Raw genomic sequence first — 22,892 nt, 5'->3', positions numbered from 1 at the left:
TATGATTTTGTTAGAGAATGGGTGCTTATGTTTTGGGTGTCCTCTCCCTCGTTTACCTGAAAAGGCATTCTGTTGTTTTTCAGTGCTGGCGAATGTATTATTGGCATTCCACCTTCACAATCCCACCAGTACCCTTCATTCAATGGTGAACCTCCCTTTGGCATTCATTGCCAAGTCAGTGCAAGTCAAAGCCAGGTTTCTGACCCCTATTTGACATCAATAGTACAATCCTAAAACTCATAGGAAACATCTTGTCTGAAGTATTTTAGAAATGAAACTAAATGTTCTAGAGTCATTGTTGCAGTAAGACCTTGGAAAAGCCAGTTACAACACTTCAATTACGATTCTCTGGCTACAAGCAGTAAACTCCACACAGACCAAGAGTCAAACCCCTGTGACCCTCTACCCTGTATTCTTTTGTACTAAAGTTACTTTTTAAAAAGTAACTGTTGAAGTGATACAGTGGTTAGCACTGCTGCCTCACCGTGCTAGGGACCCAGGTTCAATTCCACCCTTGGGCGACTGTCTGCGTGGAGTTTGCACATTCTCCCCATGTCTGTGTGGGTTTGCCCTGGTTTCCTCCCACAGTCCAGAGATGTGCAGGCTAAGTGTATTGGCCATGCTAAATTGCCCATAGTGTTCAGGGATGTGTTGAGTAGGTGGATTATAGGGGGACAGGTTGGGTGGGAATCTCTGCGGTTCAGTGTGGACTTGTTGGACCAAAGGTCAAAGTTTCCACACTGCAGGGATTCTATGAAAACAGTTCTATTCTATGAAGATTAAATTTCTGCTAATTGTTTATGCTATCTGGTTATTCCTTAGCAGATGACAAGCTCCTGTTAGTGACTGACACAAAATGTTTTATTTCTGTGGTGGTATCTTAGTTAGAATATGTCTGTAGAGGGTTGGCATGCCTCCAGTCAGAGGATACAATACTTTAATTGATTCTTCCAATTCCCATATTTCCCTGTTTTATAGTGTGGGTTTTTTAAACGCTCCCATTATGATGACAGTGTTCCACGCTACCATGCAGTCCGAATCAGAAAAGAAGAACGACAAACTTTTCAGGATGGAAAATTGAACAAGAAATTTGACAAGAAACAATGGATGACAACATGGCAGGAAAATGAAAGCTACTCCTAAGAACTATTGACTTTGTATTGTTAAAATTATTGAATTTAGTATGCCGTAGTAACATACAATGTTGCTACTGCATTACTGTGCATTGATTTCTCTTCAGCTGTCTAAGAATGGCTCTTGACCAAGAAGATTTTTGTAGTGCAGCCCATATCACAGAGTGACTGCCCTCCTTATCCATAAATACAACCTTTCTGGATTGTATGGATTTTAGACCACATGGTGGGTAAGATTTGCCTTGCACACCAAGTCTCCAGCAGTATGGGATTGAATTGGTGTCTGCTCCAGCATATAGGTGTGAAAAAAAACTTGGAATTTCATTCAGTAACATTTGGTCCTTGCCATTTTAAATTTTAAATAATGTGCAGTAGTCAACTGTGCAACTGACTATTGATTTTCAGTTGATGAATGTCTTTCAGTATTGCCATGACCCAGTTTGTGTGTTCAGAAATGAGTCAACATTTTGGAGATGGGATTGACTTTCAAACAAAGACACTGTACATTTTGTAAATAGTTATATATTTTAGAGTGTCCTGGTATTTATTTTGTCATAATTTGTGTCCTTTCACTAATCATTAGTTTGGCCATAGATGGCTAAATTTCCCTTCAGGGATAATAAAAATGTTCTGGATGTGACTTGAGTGTAGAGATTTAGACTTGAGTGAAAAAAGATTTAATATCTGGAGAAAGTGCTGACTAATTTTGTCTTTGCTTAGATTTATACTGGGTTAGTGTTGCCTCCCATATGGTGCCGAAAAGAAATGAAAAAACACTTCAATGAACACTTCACTTGCTAAGTTTGTTTAAAATTGGCCTGGTGCAGCATTCAGTGGTTGTATGGTCAAGTCAAAAAGTATGTAATTGTTTCTTCCCAGACCTGAATATAAGTATTCCTCTGTCCATAAAACTAAAGGAAAGATCTCAGACAAAGCTTTAATTTTATGTAAAGAAGGTATATACTCTCAATTAGTAAGCTTGAGGAAAGGGACAAATATGAAAGAATACTGTAATGAAGTTTATTATTTGAGAGCATGTATATAATCAATAAGCTACTTAGGAGGAAGAAGAGAGGATGGTATTGGAGTGAAGATTATAGGGCATTTGCCAAACTAGCTGCAATTACTAACCATGGCAGTGGGTCTAGTATAGTAATCAATCAACTCTGCTGGGTATGAAGAACGAATGCAAAAACAGAAGTTCAACACCGGGTGGAAGTCGGGGGAGGTAGGAATGGGACACACCATTGCCATGAAGACCTATGAGGACTGTAAGCTACTTGCCAGGCTCTAGTACCAGAAAGGACAAATAATCTTACTTCTGTATGTGAGGCCTTGCAGGCACCCACTGTCATCCAGGTTGTTTGTTTGTCTTTCAAGTAACTGAAGCTTCCTTTTCTGCATACTCTGCTAAAACACTTGGGATGAATTCTTAGTTTTGAGGTTTTTGCTACTTTTAGAATCCACTTTTCCCTTGTGCTTTGAACTTCTCCAGAACACGTTTAGATTTGCACTACTGCAAATGTAGCTGATAGGTCAAAACAGTTGGGTGCCTACTTAGCCAACTGGTGAGTGGCACAAAATACAAAAGAACTGTTATCCATATATATGGCTAAATCAGGTCATTTTACACCAGAACTGGGCATCTCATTTTATTATGGACCCACAGCAGGTATTAGCCCAGGCACTGGGACGAATTACAACAGAATTCTCTATGATAGCTGCAAATAACATGAATGTTCTTATGTGCCACTGTTGGAAAGGATTTTATATTCGCTGTTATTTAGTATGAGCTGTGGCATTTTGAGGTTTTGGGATTTGACCTGTATTATCTTTCCTTCTCGTACAACTAGTGTCAGGTGTAGCCTGCATAATTCCTGTTAGTAGTGCAGATATCACCACTGAGTCATGTCCTTTATGGTGAGCTACAGCTCAAATAAGTCTTTTCTTAGCTTTTACAGAACCTCTATTAACGGGTCTCTGTGCCAGTAGTGTTTTTTGAATTTGTTTTGTAACTGCTGTATTCTACATGTGTAGGTGGGACTAGTTTAGTTTGGGGTTGTGTTCAGCATGGACTGGCTGAACCAAAGGGTCTGTTTCTGTACTGTATGGTTCTATGACTCTTTGTTTTGTATTCATATTTTCTGCAATTTTCATGCATTTTAAATTTAATAAGTTTGCAACATTATGCATTTTTTCCTATTTCATATCATCTTCCCTGTCTCAGAGAAATCTAAACCAATTTCTAAACTACAGTGGTTTCCAGTACAGTTGGGCACAGTTTCATTACAAGTACTAAAAGTTCATTTTCAGAAGTTAACAAGGTGTGGAGCTGGATGAAGACAGCAGGTCCGGCAGCATCAGAGGAGCTGGAAAGCTGACATTTCGGGTATGGACTCTTCTTCAGAAATGAAAAAGAATTTTCAAAAGTTGATTGGCTTGAAATATTCTACACATCCTTTCCCCAAGTAAAATTGACTGAAAATATCACATTCTCAAGTATCTTCAGTTTCTGTCTTTCTATAATTTCTTACTAGCTTGTGATTTCAGTTAATGGACATTTTTTCTGAAACAGAACAAAATATAGTCTTACATTTATTATGTATCTCATGTAAAAGGCATGGTAAGACAGCACTGATTAGTTTCAGCACAGGGTCTTCTTGAGAAAGAGTAAGGTTTTGAAAGTTGGTTTAGGTTCAAAAAGGCAGTAATTATTATGCAGATACTTTTAATTTTTTGCATGTGTCTTATCATTTCATAGATCTGCATTCAAAATACATATTAAGAAATTTAACTTTATTCCAGTTTAATATGTGATCTAACACTTCACATAATTCCACAAATAAATGTTTTTCTTCTAGTTTTTGCTTCTCTTTGCTGCAGTATGATTCAATCGTTGCTAGTCACTTCCTCTGAGGTATGTTGCCACACAGGGCATTCCTTATCGCAATTATTTACATTAGTTTCTTGGTACAGCAAAGCTTAAACATTGCTAAAAAGACACAAAACATTGAAATGTTTTGTAGTCATCAGGAACAAAAAGCAAGAAAACCAACCAGAAGCAACAACGCATGCAGCACGAGAAGTGGTTACTGTTTGATTTGACTAATCCTAGCATGAAATGCAATAACACAGTTAACGGATAAAAACTCAAACCAGGCAATTCAATTCTGATCAGTCAGGGTGTTGCTATGAGAATGTAGCAGGAATTGGCTGTGTCCATAGCACCCTTCTCTCTGAAAGGCAATGTTTACAAATTTAATATGGCAACTATTACATTGGGGTGTAGGGTTTTTTAAAAAGAAGTTTTTGCAAATGTCAGCATCACTGGCTGGCCAGCATTTATTGCCCATCCCTAATTGACCTTGAGGTGGTGGTGGTGAGTTGCCTTCTTGAACCGCTGCAGGCCACCTGCTGTGGGTTGACTGACAATGATGTTAGGTAGGGAATTCCAGGATCTTGACGCAGCAACAGTGAAGCAATGGCATTATATTTTCAAGTCAGGATGGTGAGTGGTTGGAAGGGAACGTGAAGATGGTTGTGTTCCCATTTATCTGTTGCTGTTGTCCTTTTAGATGGAAATGGTAGTGGGTTTGGAAGGTGCAGTTTGAGGATCTTTTGAGTTTTAGCAGTGCATTTTGTAGATAGTTCAAACTGCTGCTTCTACAGTGGTGGTGGAAGGAGTGGATGTAGTGCCAATCAAGCGGGCTGCCCCAAGGATGGGATGGCACACTGGCTCAATGGTTAGCAGTGCTGCCTAACAATACCAGGGACCTGGGTTCGAATCCAGCCTCAGGCAACTGTCTGTGTGGAATTTGTACGTTCTCCCCATGTCTTTGGGCTTCCTCTGGGTGCTCTGGTTTCTTCCCACAGGCCAAAGATGTGCACGTTAGGTGGTTCGGCTATGCTGTTCAGGGATGTGTAGGTTAGATGCATTAGCCATGGGAAATGCAAGGTTACAGGGATAGGGTAAGGCGATGGATCTGGGTGGGATGCTCATCGGAGGGTCGGTGTGGACTTGTTGGGCTGATTGGCCCTGTTTCCACACTCTGGGAATTCTCGAAGCTTCCTGAGTGTTGTTGGGGCTGCACTCATCCAGGCAGGCGGAGAGACTTCCATCGCAGTCCTGACTTGTGCCTTGTAGATAGTGGATAGGCTTTGAGGAGTCAGCAGGTAAGTTACTCACTGCAGTATTTCTAGCCTGTGACCCACTCACCATGTTATGTATTGAGTCCAGTTGAGTTTTCGGTCAATGATAACACCCACGATGTTCACAGTGGGGGATTTGGAAAAGGTAACACCACTGAATGTCAAGGGGCAGTGGTTAGATTGTCTCTTATTTGTGATGGCCATAGGCAGGCATTTGTGTGGCACGAATGTTACCTGTCACTTGTCAGCCCAAGCTTGTATATTGTCCAGATCTTGTTGCATTTGAACACAGGCTGCTTCAGTATCTGAGGAGTTGCGAATTGTGCAGTCATCAGTGAAACATCCCCATTTCTGACCTTGTGATGGAGGGAAGGTCATTGAAGCAGCTTAAGGTGGTTGTGCCTAGGACACTACCCTCAGGAACTCCTGCAGAGATGTCCTGGAGCTGAGATGATTGGCCTCTAACAACCAGTGCCATCTTCTTATGTGTCAGGTATGACTCCAACTGCTACAGTGTTTGCCCCCTGAAACCCATTGATTCCAATTTTGCCAAGGCTTCTTGAAGCCATACTCGGTCAGATTCAGCCTTGATGCCAAGGGCTGTCACTCTTACCTCACCTCTAGAATTCAGCTCTTTTGTCCATGTTTGAACCAAGGCTATAATGAGATCAGGAGCTGAGTGGCCCTGGTGGAACCTAAACTGGGTGTCATTTAACATGTGCTGCTTGATTGCACTGTCGATGATACCTTCCATCACATAACTGATGATCGAGAGCAGAATTGGATGAGTTGGATTTGTCCTCCTTTTTGTGTACAGTACATACTTGGGCAATTTACCACATTGTTCAGGAGATACCAGTGTTGTAACTGTACAGGAACAGTTTGGCTAGGGGAGTGGCAGGTTCTGGATCACAAGTCTTCAGTACTATTACCGGACTGCCATCAGGAGCTGCAGCCTTTGCAGCATCCAGAGTCTCCAACCCTTTTTGATATCACGTGGAGTGAATCAAATTGGCTGAAGACCGGTATCTGTAATGCTGGGAACCAGTGGAGGAGGCCGAGATAGATAGTCCGCTTAGCATGTCTGACTGAAGCTTGCTGCAAAACATTCTGATGTGCTGGACTATTCCATCATTGAGGATGGGGATATTTGTGGATGTCCACCATCATTCACGACTGGATGTGGTAGGACTGCAGAGCATAGATCTGATCATTGATTGCAGGGATCGCTTAGCTCTGTCTATCACTTGCTGCTTGTGCTGTTTGGTGTGCAGGTAGTCCTGTTTGGTGGCTTCACCAGGTTGACACCCCATCTTATGCTGCTCTTGGCATGCCCTCCTGCACTCTCCATTGAATCAAGGTTGATCCCTGGCTTGATGGCATTGGTTGAGTAGGGCATATGCCAGGCCATGAGGTTACAGATTGTGTGCAGGAGTATGATTCTTCTGCTGTTGATGACCCACAGCACCTCATGGATGTTCCATCTTGAGTTGCTAGGGATAGGAGGGGAAAAGAGTAGAGAACGCTAAAGGCAATGGTCAGTTTCATCCGATTTCAACAGATGTACGTATTTTCCAGGATGGATCTATAGACAGCCATTGAATGGGAACCTGATGAAATCCTGACCCAAAACGTCGACTTTATTGCTCCCCGATGCTGCCTGACCTGCAGAGTTCCTTCAGCTCCACACCAACCCTCGGTGGTTTTCCCCTTCCTCACCTTTAATTCTGAAGTCAACTATAAATATCTTGATTAATCACAGACTAGAACTGGATGGAGCATGGCTCAATTGGAATTTGGATGTTTTTCAAAAGAATTTTGATGTAATGTTACATCTTAAACATGCATTTTGTAAAAACAAGTCTTCGAGCTCATAAAACATAGTGACACAGCTTTCTCCTATAATAATGTGAGTATTTTGTTCCCTATTTAGTTTATCCCTGAGAAGTTAATCTTCTCACAAAGCTTAAATTACAGATGATACAGTTATGTATGACTGTACTGGCAATAAATTTGTTCTGTATGTTGTACAGAATTATAACCCTAACCCTATCACAGTATTACTTAATATCGGAACAATTTTTTAATATGAGCTGCTGCTCTAACACAACATTGTTGTTAAGAAATTACCTTACTAAATGCAGTAATCTTTCGGTTAATCTACAAATCATACTCAATGTCTGACCAAATCCAGTGACATCACAACAGGTGTCAAAAGGAGGTAGAATGGGCCTGTTAATTTACAAAATGATATTTCAGTTTGAAAAAAAATCAAGTCCATTTTCTGCATTTTTAAGGACACATAGTAACATAAAATCGATTTAACATAGAAATGGGAAGGCCTGCATTTATAGAGTGTATTTCATGATCTTATGTCATCCTAAAGTAAATTTACATCCACTGAACACTTTTTTGAACTGTAATCACTGCTGTGCTGCAAAGCCAATTAGCAGGGTCCCATAAACAGTGACGTGCTCCTGCTTTAATTTTGGATCGCTAGGATGACATCTTTGCTAATTAAATATTGAAGTCCTCTCTATTTTCAATTAATTTTTCTAGAAACTGGGGATGTTCCATTCATATTTATGAATTGATGGAATTTGCACAACTTGGTAAATGAGCTACATTGTATATTGTCAAACTACAGCCAAAACATAACCCACAGCACCATAACTCTGGGCAAATGACTTGGTTGTTGACAGGAAATTGAGGCCATCAAGCAAATACTTTAGTTGTGATACTAAAAGATAATTGATTACTTTTATCCTGTCACTGTAAAATATGCATTTTTAAAGTTTGTTCAAATCACTCGTAATTAAAAAAAACTTTCAGATTGTAGCTTGATTGATTGTATGGGGAAAAAAAAGTATGGATGGGGAATTTTAAACAAGTTGTTTTTCTTCCAGGAAATGTATGCTTTTGTGAAAATTAGGGGCATTTAACAGTATTGGAAAGTCCATACTGGCTAAAAATTTTTTCATTTAGTTGAAACACCTCCATTAGTTCCCTTTGCAGTGCAGTTTTATTCAAAGTACCTCATTGTGAGGATTTATGTGAAAGAAAACACAACTACTGTGTTGTGGCATTTGACAAAGCAATTGAAAGTATTTCTTTATACTCAGGATTGCCTGTGACATTTGCAAATGTCACAAAAAAAAGCTTTTGCCAGATAAATTGCTGAGAACTGCTACTGTTTGGCTGCCTGAGAACCTATTGGAAACTTGAAGCTTTTGAGAGCACTGTAATCCATCCTCAGATACTCAGACTCTCTGATTAAATCTATTAGCATTATCTGATAACCTGAAATGCCTTCATTTGAGAATAATTTTCAAAAGTCATTACGTGTCCATTATGCAGGATTTGTTTTATGGTTAGTCCAGATAATCAAATTTCAAATTTGGGTTTAATCCAATAAAAACCTGGAAATGTTAAATTTAGTACGTCTAATTTATCCATCTGTTGATGCAAGTAAATCTTCATTTTTCATGTTCCCTTGAATATACATTCATGTGACTGTGTCACGTACAGATAACTTGATGGTGGAGAGGCTACTAAAATGCAAGTAATGATTCATTATATAAGAAGGTGTAGAGCTGGATGAACTCAGCAGGCCAAGCAGCAACAGAGGAGCAGGAAAGGTGACGTTTCGGGCCTAGACCCTCCTTCAGAAATGGGGGAGGGGAAAGGGTTTTTGAAATAAATAGGGAGAGAGGGGGAGGCAGATAGAAGATGGATAAAGGAGAAGATCGACAGGACAAAGAGGCAGGGGTGGAGCCAGTAAAGGTGAGTGTAGGTGGGGACTTAGGGAGGGGATAGGTCAGTCCAGGGAGAACAGACAGGTCAAGGGATCGGGATGAGGCTAGTAGGTAGGAGATGGGGGTTGGGCTTGAGGTGGGAGGAGGGGATAGGTGGAGGAAGGATAGGTTAGGGAAATGGGGACAAGCTGGGCTGGTTTTGGGATGCAGTAGGAAAAGGGGAGATTTTGAAGCTTGTGAAGTCCACATTGATACCATTGGGCTGCAGGGTTCACAAGCGAAATATGAGGTGCTGTTCCTGTAACCTTCGGATGGTATCGTTGTGGCACTGCAGGAGGCCCAGGATGGACATGTCATCTAAGTACTGGGAGGGGGAGTTGAAATGGTTCGCGACTGGGAGGTGCAGTTGTTTAGTGCGAACCGAGCATAGGTGTTCCGCAAAGCTGTACCCAAGCTTCTGTTTAGTTTCCCCGGTGCGGAGGAGACCATATCTGGAACAGCAGATACAGTATACCACATTAGTAGATGTGCAGGTGACCTACTATCTCTAATGATTTATGGAATTGCTTTTTAGCATTACACCTGGTCAAGTACATGTAAGTGTTTAAACATTTTTTTAAATCTAAAATTGCTTTACAAATTAAACCTGAAGCTTTCTAAATATAAGAATTTTCTCAAAACTTTATTTTGGGGCAAGAATCCTATTTAAATGCTCCCTTTTGCTGTTAGACTGCTGGAATGTTATGCAGAATAAACAATACCTATGTTAATACAACCTGTGGATTTTCTAAACGTGATCAATACAATAAAGGTTATTTATCAAGAATACTTCCCTCATTATCATAAGTTGAAGATATTTTTGTTTCTTTTCTCAAGTGATTCAGAAGTAACTGGAAAATAAATTTAAATCCTGGCTGCTGTGTATCTGGTAAACACTGCCGTCAAGTTACTTTACTTCATCTAAGAGATAACTAACCTTTTCCACGACACAAAAGTAATTTGATGGCATTCAAACTTAGAAACTGAAAATGATTACCACTTTGCAATTATTGTTATCAACATAAATGTTTCCATTGATCAGATGTTGGGAACTTCCATCCCCCCACTCAACTGTGCATGGTGTTTAAAATTTGTCCATGTATATCATTTTGTTTTCTAAACACTACCACTTAGGTTGTTGAAACAATATTGGATGGTTCAAATTTTAATGGACCTCATCCATGCCACAAAGTTGCTTAATGTTAAGTATATCATCTGCCACAAGATTAAAATGTTAATTGCTTAAAGGATGTGACTCTTACTGGAAGACTTTTCCATTGATAGTAAGCATTGTTTGGTTTATCAACAATATACATTCGTTTTGTAATGTCATAAGGTATCCTAAAACTGCATTGTTGGGGCATTATAAAACAAAGTTTGATTTCAGTGCCCATGAAATATTGGAACAAATGGACAAAAACTTGGTCAAACAGACAGGTTCTATAGTACATTTTAAAAGATGGAGAGGTACTGGGAAGAAATTTATACTTTAGGATTAAGTAGTTGATGGCATGAATACCATTAAAATTAAGGGTGTACAAATGGCTAGAATCGGGGTGGAGAGATCTTGGAGGGTTTATAACAGGATTGGTTCCAGACCCCAATACGAATGCAACATAAATCCTGTAGATACAACAGTCTCTATTTACACACTGCTTTTTAAAAAGTAGAAGAATAAACAGTACTACTGCATTTTCTTACCTTTTGTTATTTTGATACATTCTAGTTCTGGTTTTTTTTCCATAGAAATTCTGAAAGAAAAAGTCATTCTAATTTGCTTCTCCCAAAATAAAGCCATTACTGGTTGATTGAAGCACATTTTGGTGAATAATATATTCTAAAAATGGTGCCTTTCCTAAAAAGTCAGAGATCCTCTCCTGTCTTAAAATTGTTTTTTCCTTATCTCAAAATTATCTTAGCTGACTTTCCTATTTGCCTTCAAAAATAGATAAATCGTAATCCTGTAGTTTCAGCAATTACAACATGGCGCAGATATAATTGTATCCTGAAAAATCAAACCCTAAAGCAACCAACAAATAATCTACTTCTAGGAAGTAACGAATGTTGGCCTGCAGTCTGACAGATCCTCTGGTCCTAATGGACCTCGTTTTAAGATCTTTGGAAGAAGTAGCTAATGAGATAGGTGATTCATTGATTTTAATTTTCTAAAATTATTTAATCCATAGACAATTTCATTAGATTGGAAAATAGCAAAGCTAACGCCTTTATTCAAAAGGAGAAAGCAAGCAGGAAATTATAGTCAGTTAGTGTAATAGAGAAAATGTTAGTAGCTAGTTTTAAAGAAAAATTTTAGGGAATTGAAATCATAGTTTTGTGAAAAGGAATTCATGTTTAACTGATTTTGGAATTCATAAAGGCAGCAACATGTTATGGATAAAGGGTAACAAGTGAATGTACTATACTTAGATTTACAGATGATATTTCATAAGATGCTGTCTCAAGGTTATTATGGAAAATAAAAATTCATCGTATACAGGGTGGCATATTTCCATGTATAGAAGATTCTTTCCTGGTAGCAAGCCGAAGAGTAGGTATTAAATGGGTCATTTTCTGGTTGGCAAGATGTAGTGAGTGTTGTGTGACTAGGGTTAGTACAAATGCCTCAACTTTTTATGATCTACATAGATTACTTGAATGAAGGGAGCAAAGAAATAGTTGTTAAATTTCTGACAACAAGGATGGGTAGCAACGTAAGTTTTGAAGAGGATATAAGGAGGTTAAAAAGGGATATGGATAGGTTAAGTGTAGAAGCAAAACTGTAGCAAATGGAGTACAATATGGAAAAAAGTAAAATTGTCCATTTTAGGGTCAGCATTTTCTCCAGGGTTAGCTCTGCCTCTATTATCTTGCTTTCTATCTCTCAGATGCTGCAGATTGATTTGGGATTTAGTGATGTCTTTTAAATCCTGTAAACTGACAAAAAGATGACTTGCTATACACCCTTCCCTTGCCTAAGCCTATTTCCATGCAGTGTGAATTATACATGCCTTATTTCCTATAGAAATGCTAATTTCTCTTTCTCTAGACCCCAACACAATTCTATCTTCCAATTACATGGGCAGTTCAAAATATTACCATTTACAAAATCCGACAATCCTAACACCCCACTGTAAGACTTGTGGACAATGGCAAGAGCATCTGTGCTAATTGTAGTTAGACAAGTAACCTATAATGTGAACATTCTCACCTCCTCAGCAGTTCACTTCATTTGGTGCCCCTAAATAACCAAGCTACCCATGTTTGTTGCTGGACACGATTTAAACCACTTCACAGTCCTCTCATTTTTCATTTTACATCAAATTAAAGAGGTCATAAAAGATAACCTTATAAATCTTATGTATGGAATTATACAATTGCAGCAAATCACCAGGCATCCCTCAAAAGCAAGTTCTAATCCTGTGACTTCTACCACATCAAAGGATAATGGCAGTAGACGTGTGGGAATAGCATCATCTAATTGTGGCCTTCCAAGGCACGTACCACCCAGATTTGGAAATATAATGCTGTTTCTTTATTGTAAATGAGTTAAGAAACATTTAGCATAAATGCTGTAATGTGGATTTATTTACATTTTGTGGTTAAATGAGCAAATGGCTTTTTTCATTTATAATTCTCCTATGATCTGGAATGATGTCTTTGATATGGTGCTAGTATTCACCATCAGTGATGGAACTTGTTATGCCTTGGTTACCGATTAGTTGAAATAAATTGAAGAATTCACCTCAGTGCAACATTTATCTGCTGTCAAATAGAAATGACAAACTTACTTCCATTGCTCAGTCTTTTGATATTCATAAAACTATATTCCTGTAAAGGTAAACACCTACAGTGGAGAAAATTGGAGGCAGCATCCTGTGAAGAAATTAACTTCAGTGCCAATACTTCTAACCTTTGACATATGAGATAATTGCATTGTTTCAATTGTGTCTGGACCTAGCAACTTCTGTAACTTATCTTGGTCCAATGAAGTTTATTTTGTGTTTTACTTCATGTTCTGCATCTTCAGAAGGAATACAATTTAAAACTTTTATTTCTGAGCTAGCACTGTGAGAAAAGCTTGCAGTGGTCTCCATAAACTTTGTATTGTCACACAGCAGTTTCTACAATGACGAACAATTGTTAAGGTTCTTTATGAAGATATAAATGAACCAAGCTTGGAATCTGGAATCCCATGACTGTGCACTGTGATAATATAGTGATTTCATTGTGTTTAAAATCCCTTTCTGGTTGCAGAGTTGAATTTCATAGCAAACAGACTATTCTCCTTTTCTGACTGCCAATTCTGCATATGCACTTTTGGCACCAATTTAATGAACATTGCCAACTTTGCATTCCAGAAGTAAGCTGGCAAAGAATCCTGGCACTGGTGTGCAGCAGCTTTTCGTCAGACTGAATCTGGAGAAACATAGGAATAAAAACAAGCCTGCTCTCCAGATGGAATCTTTTGTGACTAATATGGAGCAAACCTGCTTACCATCAAAAGCGAATGCTTCTTACCACCTACCTCCCCCTTAATTTCTATATAAATCCAATAAGAAGATCTAACTTCTCTCATGTCAGATTCTCTGACAAAAGACTGAAGTAAATTCATGTTTTAAATAGATTATTGGCTGCTATGACTAATTTTTATCTGTCTAGTACTAACAGCAGAATAAGTGGAAAGGGTTTGGCTCAGTGATCGTATCTACAAGTCTTTGAGTTAGAAATGTTTGTGTCCAATTTGCACTGAAAGATTACCACACTTGATATACTGTTTCAGGAGAAGTTTAAACTGAATCCCCGGGCTGAATCTTCCCAAATTTTGGCTATATGTCCATTTTTGTAAGTTTCATGGAGGGGTTCCCTTCTTCAGCCCTGGTGAGTTTTCTAATGGTCTTCTCAAAGTCACTTTGTAACTAATGCACTATGCCTCTCTGGAACTCTGCTTGGCTTATCATCCCTCTTGCCAGAGTGTAATTTTGGGATCTCCCAAGACTTACACCCCAATTTTTTAAAAGCGCACTTGTCTATCTGCCAGGAGATGCCCTTCATTGTGCAGGTTTTGAGAGAGGAACGAACGTAAACACTTCTCACGGTACACTGTTGGTTCACAAGACACTTCGTTCACTCCAGTGCAATTGCACATTCATGAATGTATTTCTACTTAGGGACTAAGCAATAGGTTACCTGTCCTTAGCAGTTCACAAGACACTTCATTCACTCCAGTGCAATTGCACATTCATGAATGTATTTCTACTTAGGGACTAAGCAATAGGTTACCTGTCCTTAGCATCATCCCATATTAGAACCCTATCTAAGGGAGTACTATTCTTTTCCAAATGCCCAGTATACTCAACAGCTTTGGCATGCAAACCAACCCCCGATCTACTGTGCTACTATCAAAGTCAGGGTGGTTGTGACGGTTGAAAATGACCTCCACATTAACCATTCCCTCTTTGACTTACTGTCCTGGGATTCCTTGACTGAATGCTCTCTTCCTTAGAATTTGTACATTAGTCATTACCGCTTTTAAGAGTGCACAATTGGCTGCCATGTTTCCTTTATTACTACTATGGTGTGTTGCTAAATGAATAGCTTCATTGTAAAAAATAAAGTACTGTTCTGTGGCGAAAATGCCTACCTCAGATTCAACCCTCACTATCCCAGTTGGCCTGGGTCTGTTTTTCAAATGATCAGGGAGTGACCTGTCTAATAGCAATTATCATATTGCAGAAATACTAATTCTTCCCTGTTTTTCTTCATTCCTATTTTTCTAAAAGCAGTACATGTCACAAGAATTTGTAAGATTTGGGGAGGATGTTATTTTAATTCTAGATCTAAGTCAATTTCAATTACAGACTGAGTGTGAAAGGTGGTCCTTATTAGTTAGAAGACCCTTTCCAGGTACAGATATGTTCTCACAAGTTTTACAGAATTTATCATAAGTCAGAAGAAATAATATTTAATAACAGCAGCAGATTTCAGCCAATTCACTTTGGTATAACAACTTCAGACACTCACTGGGCACAGATCTCCTATTCTGTTGACTGAAGTTTTTCCATTTCCAGTCTTCCTTCTTGTGCATGAACCCTAAGAATGCTAGCCATTTCCCTCTGCATAAGGGAAGAGACATGCTGAATTCTAATTGGCCAAAAATGTTCATACATTGGCAAGGCAATCTTGGATTGACTAGTGTCTGTTCGGTTCCTGATTGGTTTCTTTTAAAGAAAATGGTCATTTTCCTACTTTGTTTTGAGTAATTTTTTGACAAGTCTTTTACTTTGTAAGGTTGTCTGTAACGGCACATCTCCCTTAGCTTTGCAACTCCATTGATTTTTCCAACATAAAATGATATGACAAGTCAGAATATACAGTGTCACCTCCTAGTGATTAACTATTGTCACAAATGTCCCAACTGCTGCATTGAAACATGTAAAAATCTAATGTCCTTTAGCTATAAGAACCATATGTGACTCCACAATAACATTGATTACTATAACACATTAAAGCTGAAAATAACCATTCAAAACTAATAAACATAATCTTGTTACTTACTTTAAGTTACAAACCACATCAATTTAAAATGTTGTTCTGGCCTAAGAAAAGCTATTTTGTCTTGAAGCATTTTCACTACATTAGCTTGAGCCATAAAAACAATCATAAACTTGTAAAGCCATGACCTTATTTTTGACCCGAGTGATATGGCTTTGTTCCCTTATAGAAACTGTTTAAACTAACCATATTCAAAACAGATACAGTTTCTCACTTGCTTAATCAAGTGAAAATGATCAATTATTGAAAAATATCTCAGTCTTATGATATGTTCATATTGAAGCTATTTTCTAGACATTCCATCTTTTCATCTTCAAGCCTATATCCCTTCCAGTAATATCGTCTAGGTATCAAAGAAATGCTTCTCCAACAGCTCCCAAATTTAATGTTCATCAATTATGGCTCATGTCCTTTTGTCCCATTGACCTGGTGGTACGACTCAGGTTTAACTTCCCTCCTCCTTGGCTATCTGATACCACTATGCTTTATTGATAGGATGTCAGTGTCATCAGAAAGCCAGCATTTGTTGCCCATCTCTAATTGCCCTTTTTTTGTAAAACACTGCAGTTCTTGTGATGTAGGTACAGCCACAATGCTGTCACATACAGCATTCAGAATTTTGAAAAATGAATTAGATGCAACAGTTCCCCATGCAGCCCTGAAAGGTTACTTTGCATTTTGATAAGATCTTGAATAACCATAACTGCATTTCTCAGTCCTATGCCCCGATCTCTTAACTCTATTTTCTTAGCTACAACTTTGTGTTGTTTGATTCTTTACACAATTCTTGTAAACAAAACCTGGACAGCATTCAGCTTTGATACTTGCCACATGGCAACCCATCATATCCAACAAACAGAGCAGAATAATATGCCAAACAAGAGACAATCTTCCCTGTGATATTTAATATCCCCTTGATGGTATCCCCATCAACATCCACAAGATATATCACAGCAGCTCACTAAACTTCTTTCAACTATAACTTCTAAATGCACGATTTTGACCACCTGCAGGTTTCCTTCCAATTCACACTGTTCTCTCTTGCAACTATATTGTTGCTGCTTCTCTATCATGAGGTAAACCTCAAACTTAACACTACCATAGAACGTAGGAGCAAGAGTAGGCAATTCAATCGTACAAGTCTGCTCCACTGTTGAATAAGATCATGCCTGATTTTGCTGTGCTCCCATGTGGTGTGCTGATACTTCATGGATTATAGTGGTTCAAAGTGGCACCTTCTCAAGTGAAATTTGGGGTAGGTGGCAAATGCGTACCTAGTCAGCATATTTATATCCTATGAAAAGATAACAAAAAGTCAATTTAATGAAGTTCCCATAGAGAAAATAGCTAGTTCAGAATTACCACAATCTTGATTAATAATCGCTGGTGTATGCACTTGTCACATTTTACACAAAAAACTTCCTCCATTATAAACATTCATGTTTACATTTATAATGGAAATGATTCCCTCCAGCTCAGCTTGATGCTGCAACATCCCAGTTTTTAATCCCTGATGCAGTAGAATTACAATTATTTTCTTAGCCACTGTCTCGGCCGTGCAAATTCTGCAGAATTTGTCTTTAATTTTACATAATAATGTTTCTTTAATGTTAGAACCAAAGATCTTAAAACCAAACCTAAATTACAACTGCATCCACCTGTCCAATTATCTCATACTCCGTAAAGGAACACAGCAGGAGTCGACAAACCTCAGATCTGGGGCAGAAATACATTTTGAATCTGGAATTGGCTCTGAAATGACTACTTACGGAGCATGTGCCCTAAGCAGTTGACCAGAAGACAGCTTGAAATCAGGTCTCAGAAAGGCCGTGATACATTTGCTAGGGGCCAAATGTACATATTCAGTGGCTTCCATACACACAACATGGTTGCATATCTCTGGCTTTGTTTTATTCATTTGTGGTATGTGGGCAGTGCTGGCTGGCCAGCATTTCTTGTCCATTACTAGTTGCCCTTGAGAAGGTGGCGGTCAGCTGCCTTCTTGAATTATTGCAGTCCATATGCTGTGGGTTGGTTGACCCACAATACCATTAGGAAGGGAATTCCAGCATTTTGAGTGAACAGCAGTGAACTCACGACAATATGTTTCCAAGTCAGGATGGTGGGGGTGTTCCCATTTCACTGCTGCCCTTGTCCTTCTAGATGGAAGTGGTCTTGGGGTTTGAAAGGGACTGTCTGAGGATCTGTGGTAAATTTCCGCAGTGCATCTTGTACACGGTATAGACTGCTGCTACTGAACATCAGTGGTGAAGGGTGTGGATGCTTCCGGACGTAGTGCCAATCAAGTGGGCTGCTTTATCCTGGATGGTGTCAAGCTTCCCGAGTGTTGTTAGGGCTGTACTCATCCAGGCCAATGGGGAGTATTCCATCACATACCTGACTTGTACCTTGTAGACTTTGAGGTGAATAGGCTTTGAGGAGTTAGGAATTGAGTTACTTGCTACAGTATTCCTAACTTCTGACCTGCTCTTGTAGCCACGGTTTTTATGTGGTGAGTCCAGTTGAATTTCTGGTCCATGATAACCCCCAGGATATTGATAGTGGGGGATTCATGATGGTAACACCACTAATGTTAATGGGTAGTGGTTAAATTGTCTCGTATTGGAAATGGTCATAGCCTGGCATTTATGTGGTGTGAATGTCACTTGCTGCTTGTCAGCCCAAACCTGGATATTCTCCAGATCTTGTTGCTTGTCGCGAATTGTGCTGAAAATTGGGCTCTCATTGGTGAACATCCCACTTCTGATCTCACGATGGAGGGAAGGTCATTAATGAAGCAGGTGAAGATGATTGGACCTAGGACACTACGCTGAAGAACTCCTGCAGAGATGTCCTGGAGCTGAGATGGCTGACCTCCAACAACCACGACCATCTTCCTATGTGTTGGGTATGACTCCAACCACTAGAGAGTTTGCCCCCTGATGCCCATTGATTCCAGTTTTACCGTAATGCCAGACTTGGTAGAATGCAGCCTTGATATGAAGGGCTGTCACTCTCACCTCATCCTTTGGGTTTCAGCTCTTTTGTCTATGTTTGAACCAAGGCTGTAATGAGATCAGGAGCTGAGTGGCCCTGATGGAACCCAACTGGGTGTCACTGAGCAGGTTATTGCTGGGCAGGTGCTGCCTGATAACACTGTCGATGACACCGTCCATCACTTTACTGATGATCGAGAGTGAGTGATGGGTGGTAATGGGTGGGTTGGATTTGACCTGCTTTTTGTGTACAGGACCTACTTGGGCAAATTTCCACATTGTCGGGCAGATACCAATGTTGTCACTGTACTGGAATAGCTTGGCTAGGGGAGCAGCAAGTTCTGGAGCACAAGTCTTCAGTACTATTGCTGGAATGTTGTCAGAGGCCGTAGCCTTTGCAGTATCCAGTGACCATGGAATAACTGATCCCCAAAATTAGCATACACTGCTCCCATTTTACAAAAACCAATTGAGTCAATACAGTCTGTTTTCTAACCCTGAGTGCAAGGCCATGGCAGATTAATTACGGGCCCAAGTATTATTCTAAGAAGTTACTTCCCTTGTCCCCATCTATGGAAGTTATCAGTCTTGACTACTTTCCTTTTGGAGGTTAAAGAATGACTCATTAATTTGAATAAATTGGGTTCATGCTTCTTAAAAATTGTTTGTTTATGCAGATTTGAATGTTTGAACAAAAAAATGAAATCTTCCAGTCAAATACTTTTTTTTATTCACTCGTGGGATGTGGATAGTGTTGTCTGGTCAGCACTTATTGCCCATCCCTAGTTGCACTTCGGGAAGTGGTGGTGAGATGCCTTCTTGAATGGCTGCAGTCCACATGCTATAGGTTAACCCACAGTACCCTGAAGGAGGGAATTGCAGGATTCTGACCCGGCGACAATGAAGAAACAGTAAACACAAGACATTGGGTGGCTTGGAGGAGAACCTGATGGTTGTGGTGTTCACATCTATCTGCTGCTCTTGTCCTTCTAGATGGAAGTGGTCTTGGGTTTGGAAGGTGCTGTCTAAGGATCTTTGGTGAATTTCTGCTGTGCATCTTTTTGACAGTACACACTGCTGCTACTGAGCATCAGTGGTGCAGAGGGTGGAAGCTCATAGATGTGATGCCAATCAAGTTAGCTGTTTTATATTGTCTGTATTTAACAAACAGCACTGGAATGGGCCCTTTAGTCCACCATGTCTGTGCCATGGTGATGCTATTGATGCTATTCTAGGTAACATCCTTCCAGGCAACATCCTAGTAAACCTCTTCTGCACTCTTTCCAAAGCCTCCATATCCTTTCCATAGTCCTTCCAGAACTACAAACAGTACTCCAAATGTGGCTTGACTAAAGTCTTATGTCTGTATGTCTGCCAACTTTTATACTGAATGCACCAACCAACAAAGGCAAGCATGTCGCCTGCTGCTTTTAACACCTCTCCATGTGTATTGCCACTTTTAGATAGACATGGACTTGCACTCCAGATCCGTTTGTATATCAATGCTTCTTAGGGTCTTACCATTTACTGTATACTTCACCCTTGTATTTGACCTCCCAAATGCATCACCTCACATTCGTCTGGATTAAACACCATATTCTATTTCTCTGCCAAACTTTCCAATTGATCCTATGTCCTGCTGCATCCTTTGACAACCTTCCTTGCTTAAACAACTTCACCACTTTTTGTGTCAATAGTAAGTTTAGAAACCAGGCCATTGACATTTTCATCCAAATCATTTACATATATATTACAAACAACAGGGGTCCCGCCACTGATCTTTGTAGAACATCACTGATCACACCACCTCCAGTAAGAAAAACACCCCTTCACAATTATACATTTTTTATATAACCAAGCCAATGTTGCATCTGACTTGCTAACTCCCCATGGATTTCATCCGATTTGATCTTCTGGACCATGCTACCATAACAGACATTGTCAAATGTTTTAGTAAAATCCATGTAGATAACATCCACTGCCTTGCGCTCATCAATCATCTTAGTTATTTCCTCAAAAAACTCAACTAAGCTTGTGAGACAAGATCTCCCCTGCATAAAGCCATGCTGACTATCCTAAATAAGTCCATTTTCTTCCACATGCAAGTATACCCTGCACCTAAGTCTTCTCCAATAATTTCCCTACCGCATATGTAAGATTTACCAGACTATAATTTCCTGGATTGTTCCTGTTGCTCTGCTTAAACAAAGAACCAACATTAAGACCGTAAGACATAGGAGTGGAAGTAAGGCCATTTGGCCCATCAAGTCCACTCCGCCATTTAAATCATGGCTGATGGGCATTTCAACACCACTTCCCTGCACTCTCCCCATAGCCCTTGATTCCCTTTGAGATCAAGAATTTGTCGATCTCTGCCTTGAAGGCATCCAATGTCCCAGCCTCCACTGCACTCTGCGGCAATGAATTCCACAAGCCCACCACTCTGTGGCTGAAGAAATGTCGTCTCATTTCAGTTTTAAATTTACCCCCTCTAATTTTAAGGCTGTGCCCATGGGTTCTAATCTCCCCACCTAACGGAAACAACTTCCTAGTGTCCACCCCTTCTAAACCATATATTATCTTGTAAGTTTCTATTAGATCTCCCCTCAAACTTCTAAACTCTAACGAGTACAATCCCAGGGTCCTTAGCCGTTCATCATATGCTAAACCTACCATTCCAGGGATCATCCATGTGAATCTCCGCTGGACATGCTCCAGGGCTAGTATGTCCTCCTTGAGGTGTGGGGCCCAAAATTGGACACAGTATTCTAAATGGGGCCTAACTAGAGCTTTATAAAGCCTCAGAAGCACATCGCTGCTTTTATATTCCAACCCTCTTGAGATAAACGACAATATTATATTCGCTTTCTTAATTACGGACTCTACCTGCAAGTTAACCTTTAGAGAATCCTGGACCAACACTCCCAGATCCCTTTGCACTTCTAATTTGCAAATTTTCTCACCGTTTAGAAAATAGTCCATGCCTGTGTTCTTTTTTCCAAAGTGCAAAACCTCACATTTACTCACATTGAATTTCATCAGCCATTTCCTGGACCACTCTCCTAAACTGTCGTAATCTTTCTGCAGCTTCCCCACCTCCTCAGTACTACCTGTCTGTCCACGTATCTTCGTATCATCGGCAAACTTCACCAGAATGCTCCCAGTCCCTTCATCCAGATCATTAATATATAAGGTGAACAGCTGTGGCCTCAACACTGAACCCTGCGGGACACCACTCGTCATCGGTTGCCATTCCAAGAAAGAGCCTTTTATCCCAACTCTCTGCCTTCTGCCAGACAGCCAATCCTCAATCCAAGCCAGTAGCTCACCTCGAACACCATGGGCCCTCACCTTGCTCAGCAGCCTCCCCGTGAGGCACTGTATCAAAGGCCTTTTGGAAGTTTAGATAGATAACATCTACTGGGTTTCCCTGGTCTAACATACTTGTTTCTTCTTCAAAGAACTCTAACAGGTTTGTCAGGCACGACCTCCCCTTACTAAAATCATGCTGACTTGTTTTAATCTAATCCTGCACTTCCAGGAATTTAGAAATCTCATCCTCGACAATGGATTCTAGAATTTTACCAAATACCGAGGTTAGGCTAATCGGCCTATAATTTTGATCTTTTGCCTTGATCCTTTCTTAAACAAGGGAGTTACAACAGCAATTTTCCAATCATCTGGGATTTTCCCTGACTCCAGTGACTTTTGAAAGATCATGACCAAAGCTTCCACTATTTCCTCAGCCACATCCTTCAGAACTCTAGGATGTAGCCCATCAGGGCCAGGAGATTTATCAATTTTTAGACCCTTTAGCTTTTCTAGCACTTTCTCTTTTGAAATGCCTACCATACTCAACTCTGCCCCCTGGCTCTCCCTAATTGTTGGCATACTACTCATGTCTTCCACTGTGAAGACTGATGCAAAGTACTTCAGCTATTTCCTTATCTCCCATCACAAGCCTTCCAGCATCAATTTGGAGTGGCCCAATAACTACTTTTGCCTCTTGTTTGTTTCTTATGAATTGAAAGAAGCTTTTACTATCATTTCTAATATTACTAGCTAGCCTGCCTTCATATTTGATCCTCTCCTTCCTTATTGGTCTCTTTGTTATCCTCTGTCTGTTTTTGTAGCCTTCCCAATTTTCTGATTTCCTAGTGCTCTTGGCCACTTTATAGGCTGTCTCTTTTTCTTTTATATATTTCCTGACTTCCTTTGTCAGCCTTGGCTGTCTGATCCCACCCCAGATAATCTTTCTTTTCTTTGGG

General features: G+C 39.9%; 2 protein-coding genes across 10 annotated transcripts in view; one reads left to right on the top strand and one right to left on the bottom strand.

Moving 5' to 3' along the window:
• Positions 1 to 9,863, top strand: part of LOC125453928 (integrin alpha-6-like) — an 85,084-nt gene extending 75,221 nt beyond the window's left edge. The window contains exon 25 of one of the 2 annotated variants that reach the window (XM_048534085.2): positions 979 to 9,863. In XM_048534085.2, coding sequence (XP_048390042.1) covers positions 979 to 1,143 — 165 coding nt within the window. In that variant the 3' untranslated portion in view covers positions 1,144 to 9,863. The remainder of the gene's footprint in view (positions 1 to 978) is intronic. The other variant, XM_048534086.2, reaches the window with a different exon arrangement.
• Positions 3,400 to 22,892, bottom strand: part of ppp1r9ala (protein phosphatase 1 regulatory subunit 9A-like A) — a 133,946-nt gene continuing 114,453 nt past the window's right edge. For 5 of the 8 annotated variants that reach the window (XM_059647225.1, XM_059647226.1, XM_059647222.1 and 2 more), the window contains exon 21: positions 3,402 to 6,775. In XM_059647225.1, the coding sequence (XP_059503208.1) occupies positions 6,597 to 6,775 (179 nt within the window). In that variant the 3' untranslated portion in view covers positions 3,402 to 6,596. Of the gene's footprint in view, positions 6,776 to 10,777; positions 10,828 to 16,799; positions 16,923 to 22,892 lie in introns of those variants that run through there. The other 3 variants (XM_048533974.2, XM_059647227.1, XM_048533975.2) reach the window with 3 other exon arrangements.

Source organism: Stegostoma tigrinum, chromosome 7 (assembly GCF_030684315.1).
Source record: "Stegostoma tigrinum isolate sSteTig4 chromosome 7, sSteTig4.hap1, whole genome shotgun sequence".
Classification (NCBI taxonomy): domain Eukaryota; kingdom Metazoa; phylum Chordata; class Chondrichthyes; order Orectolobiformes; family Stegostomatidae; genus Stegostoma; species Stegostoma tigrinum.
This window is presented reverse-complemented; position numbering and strand designations above follow the sequence as displayed.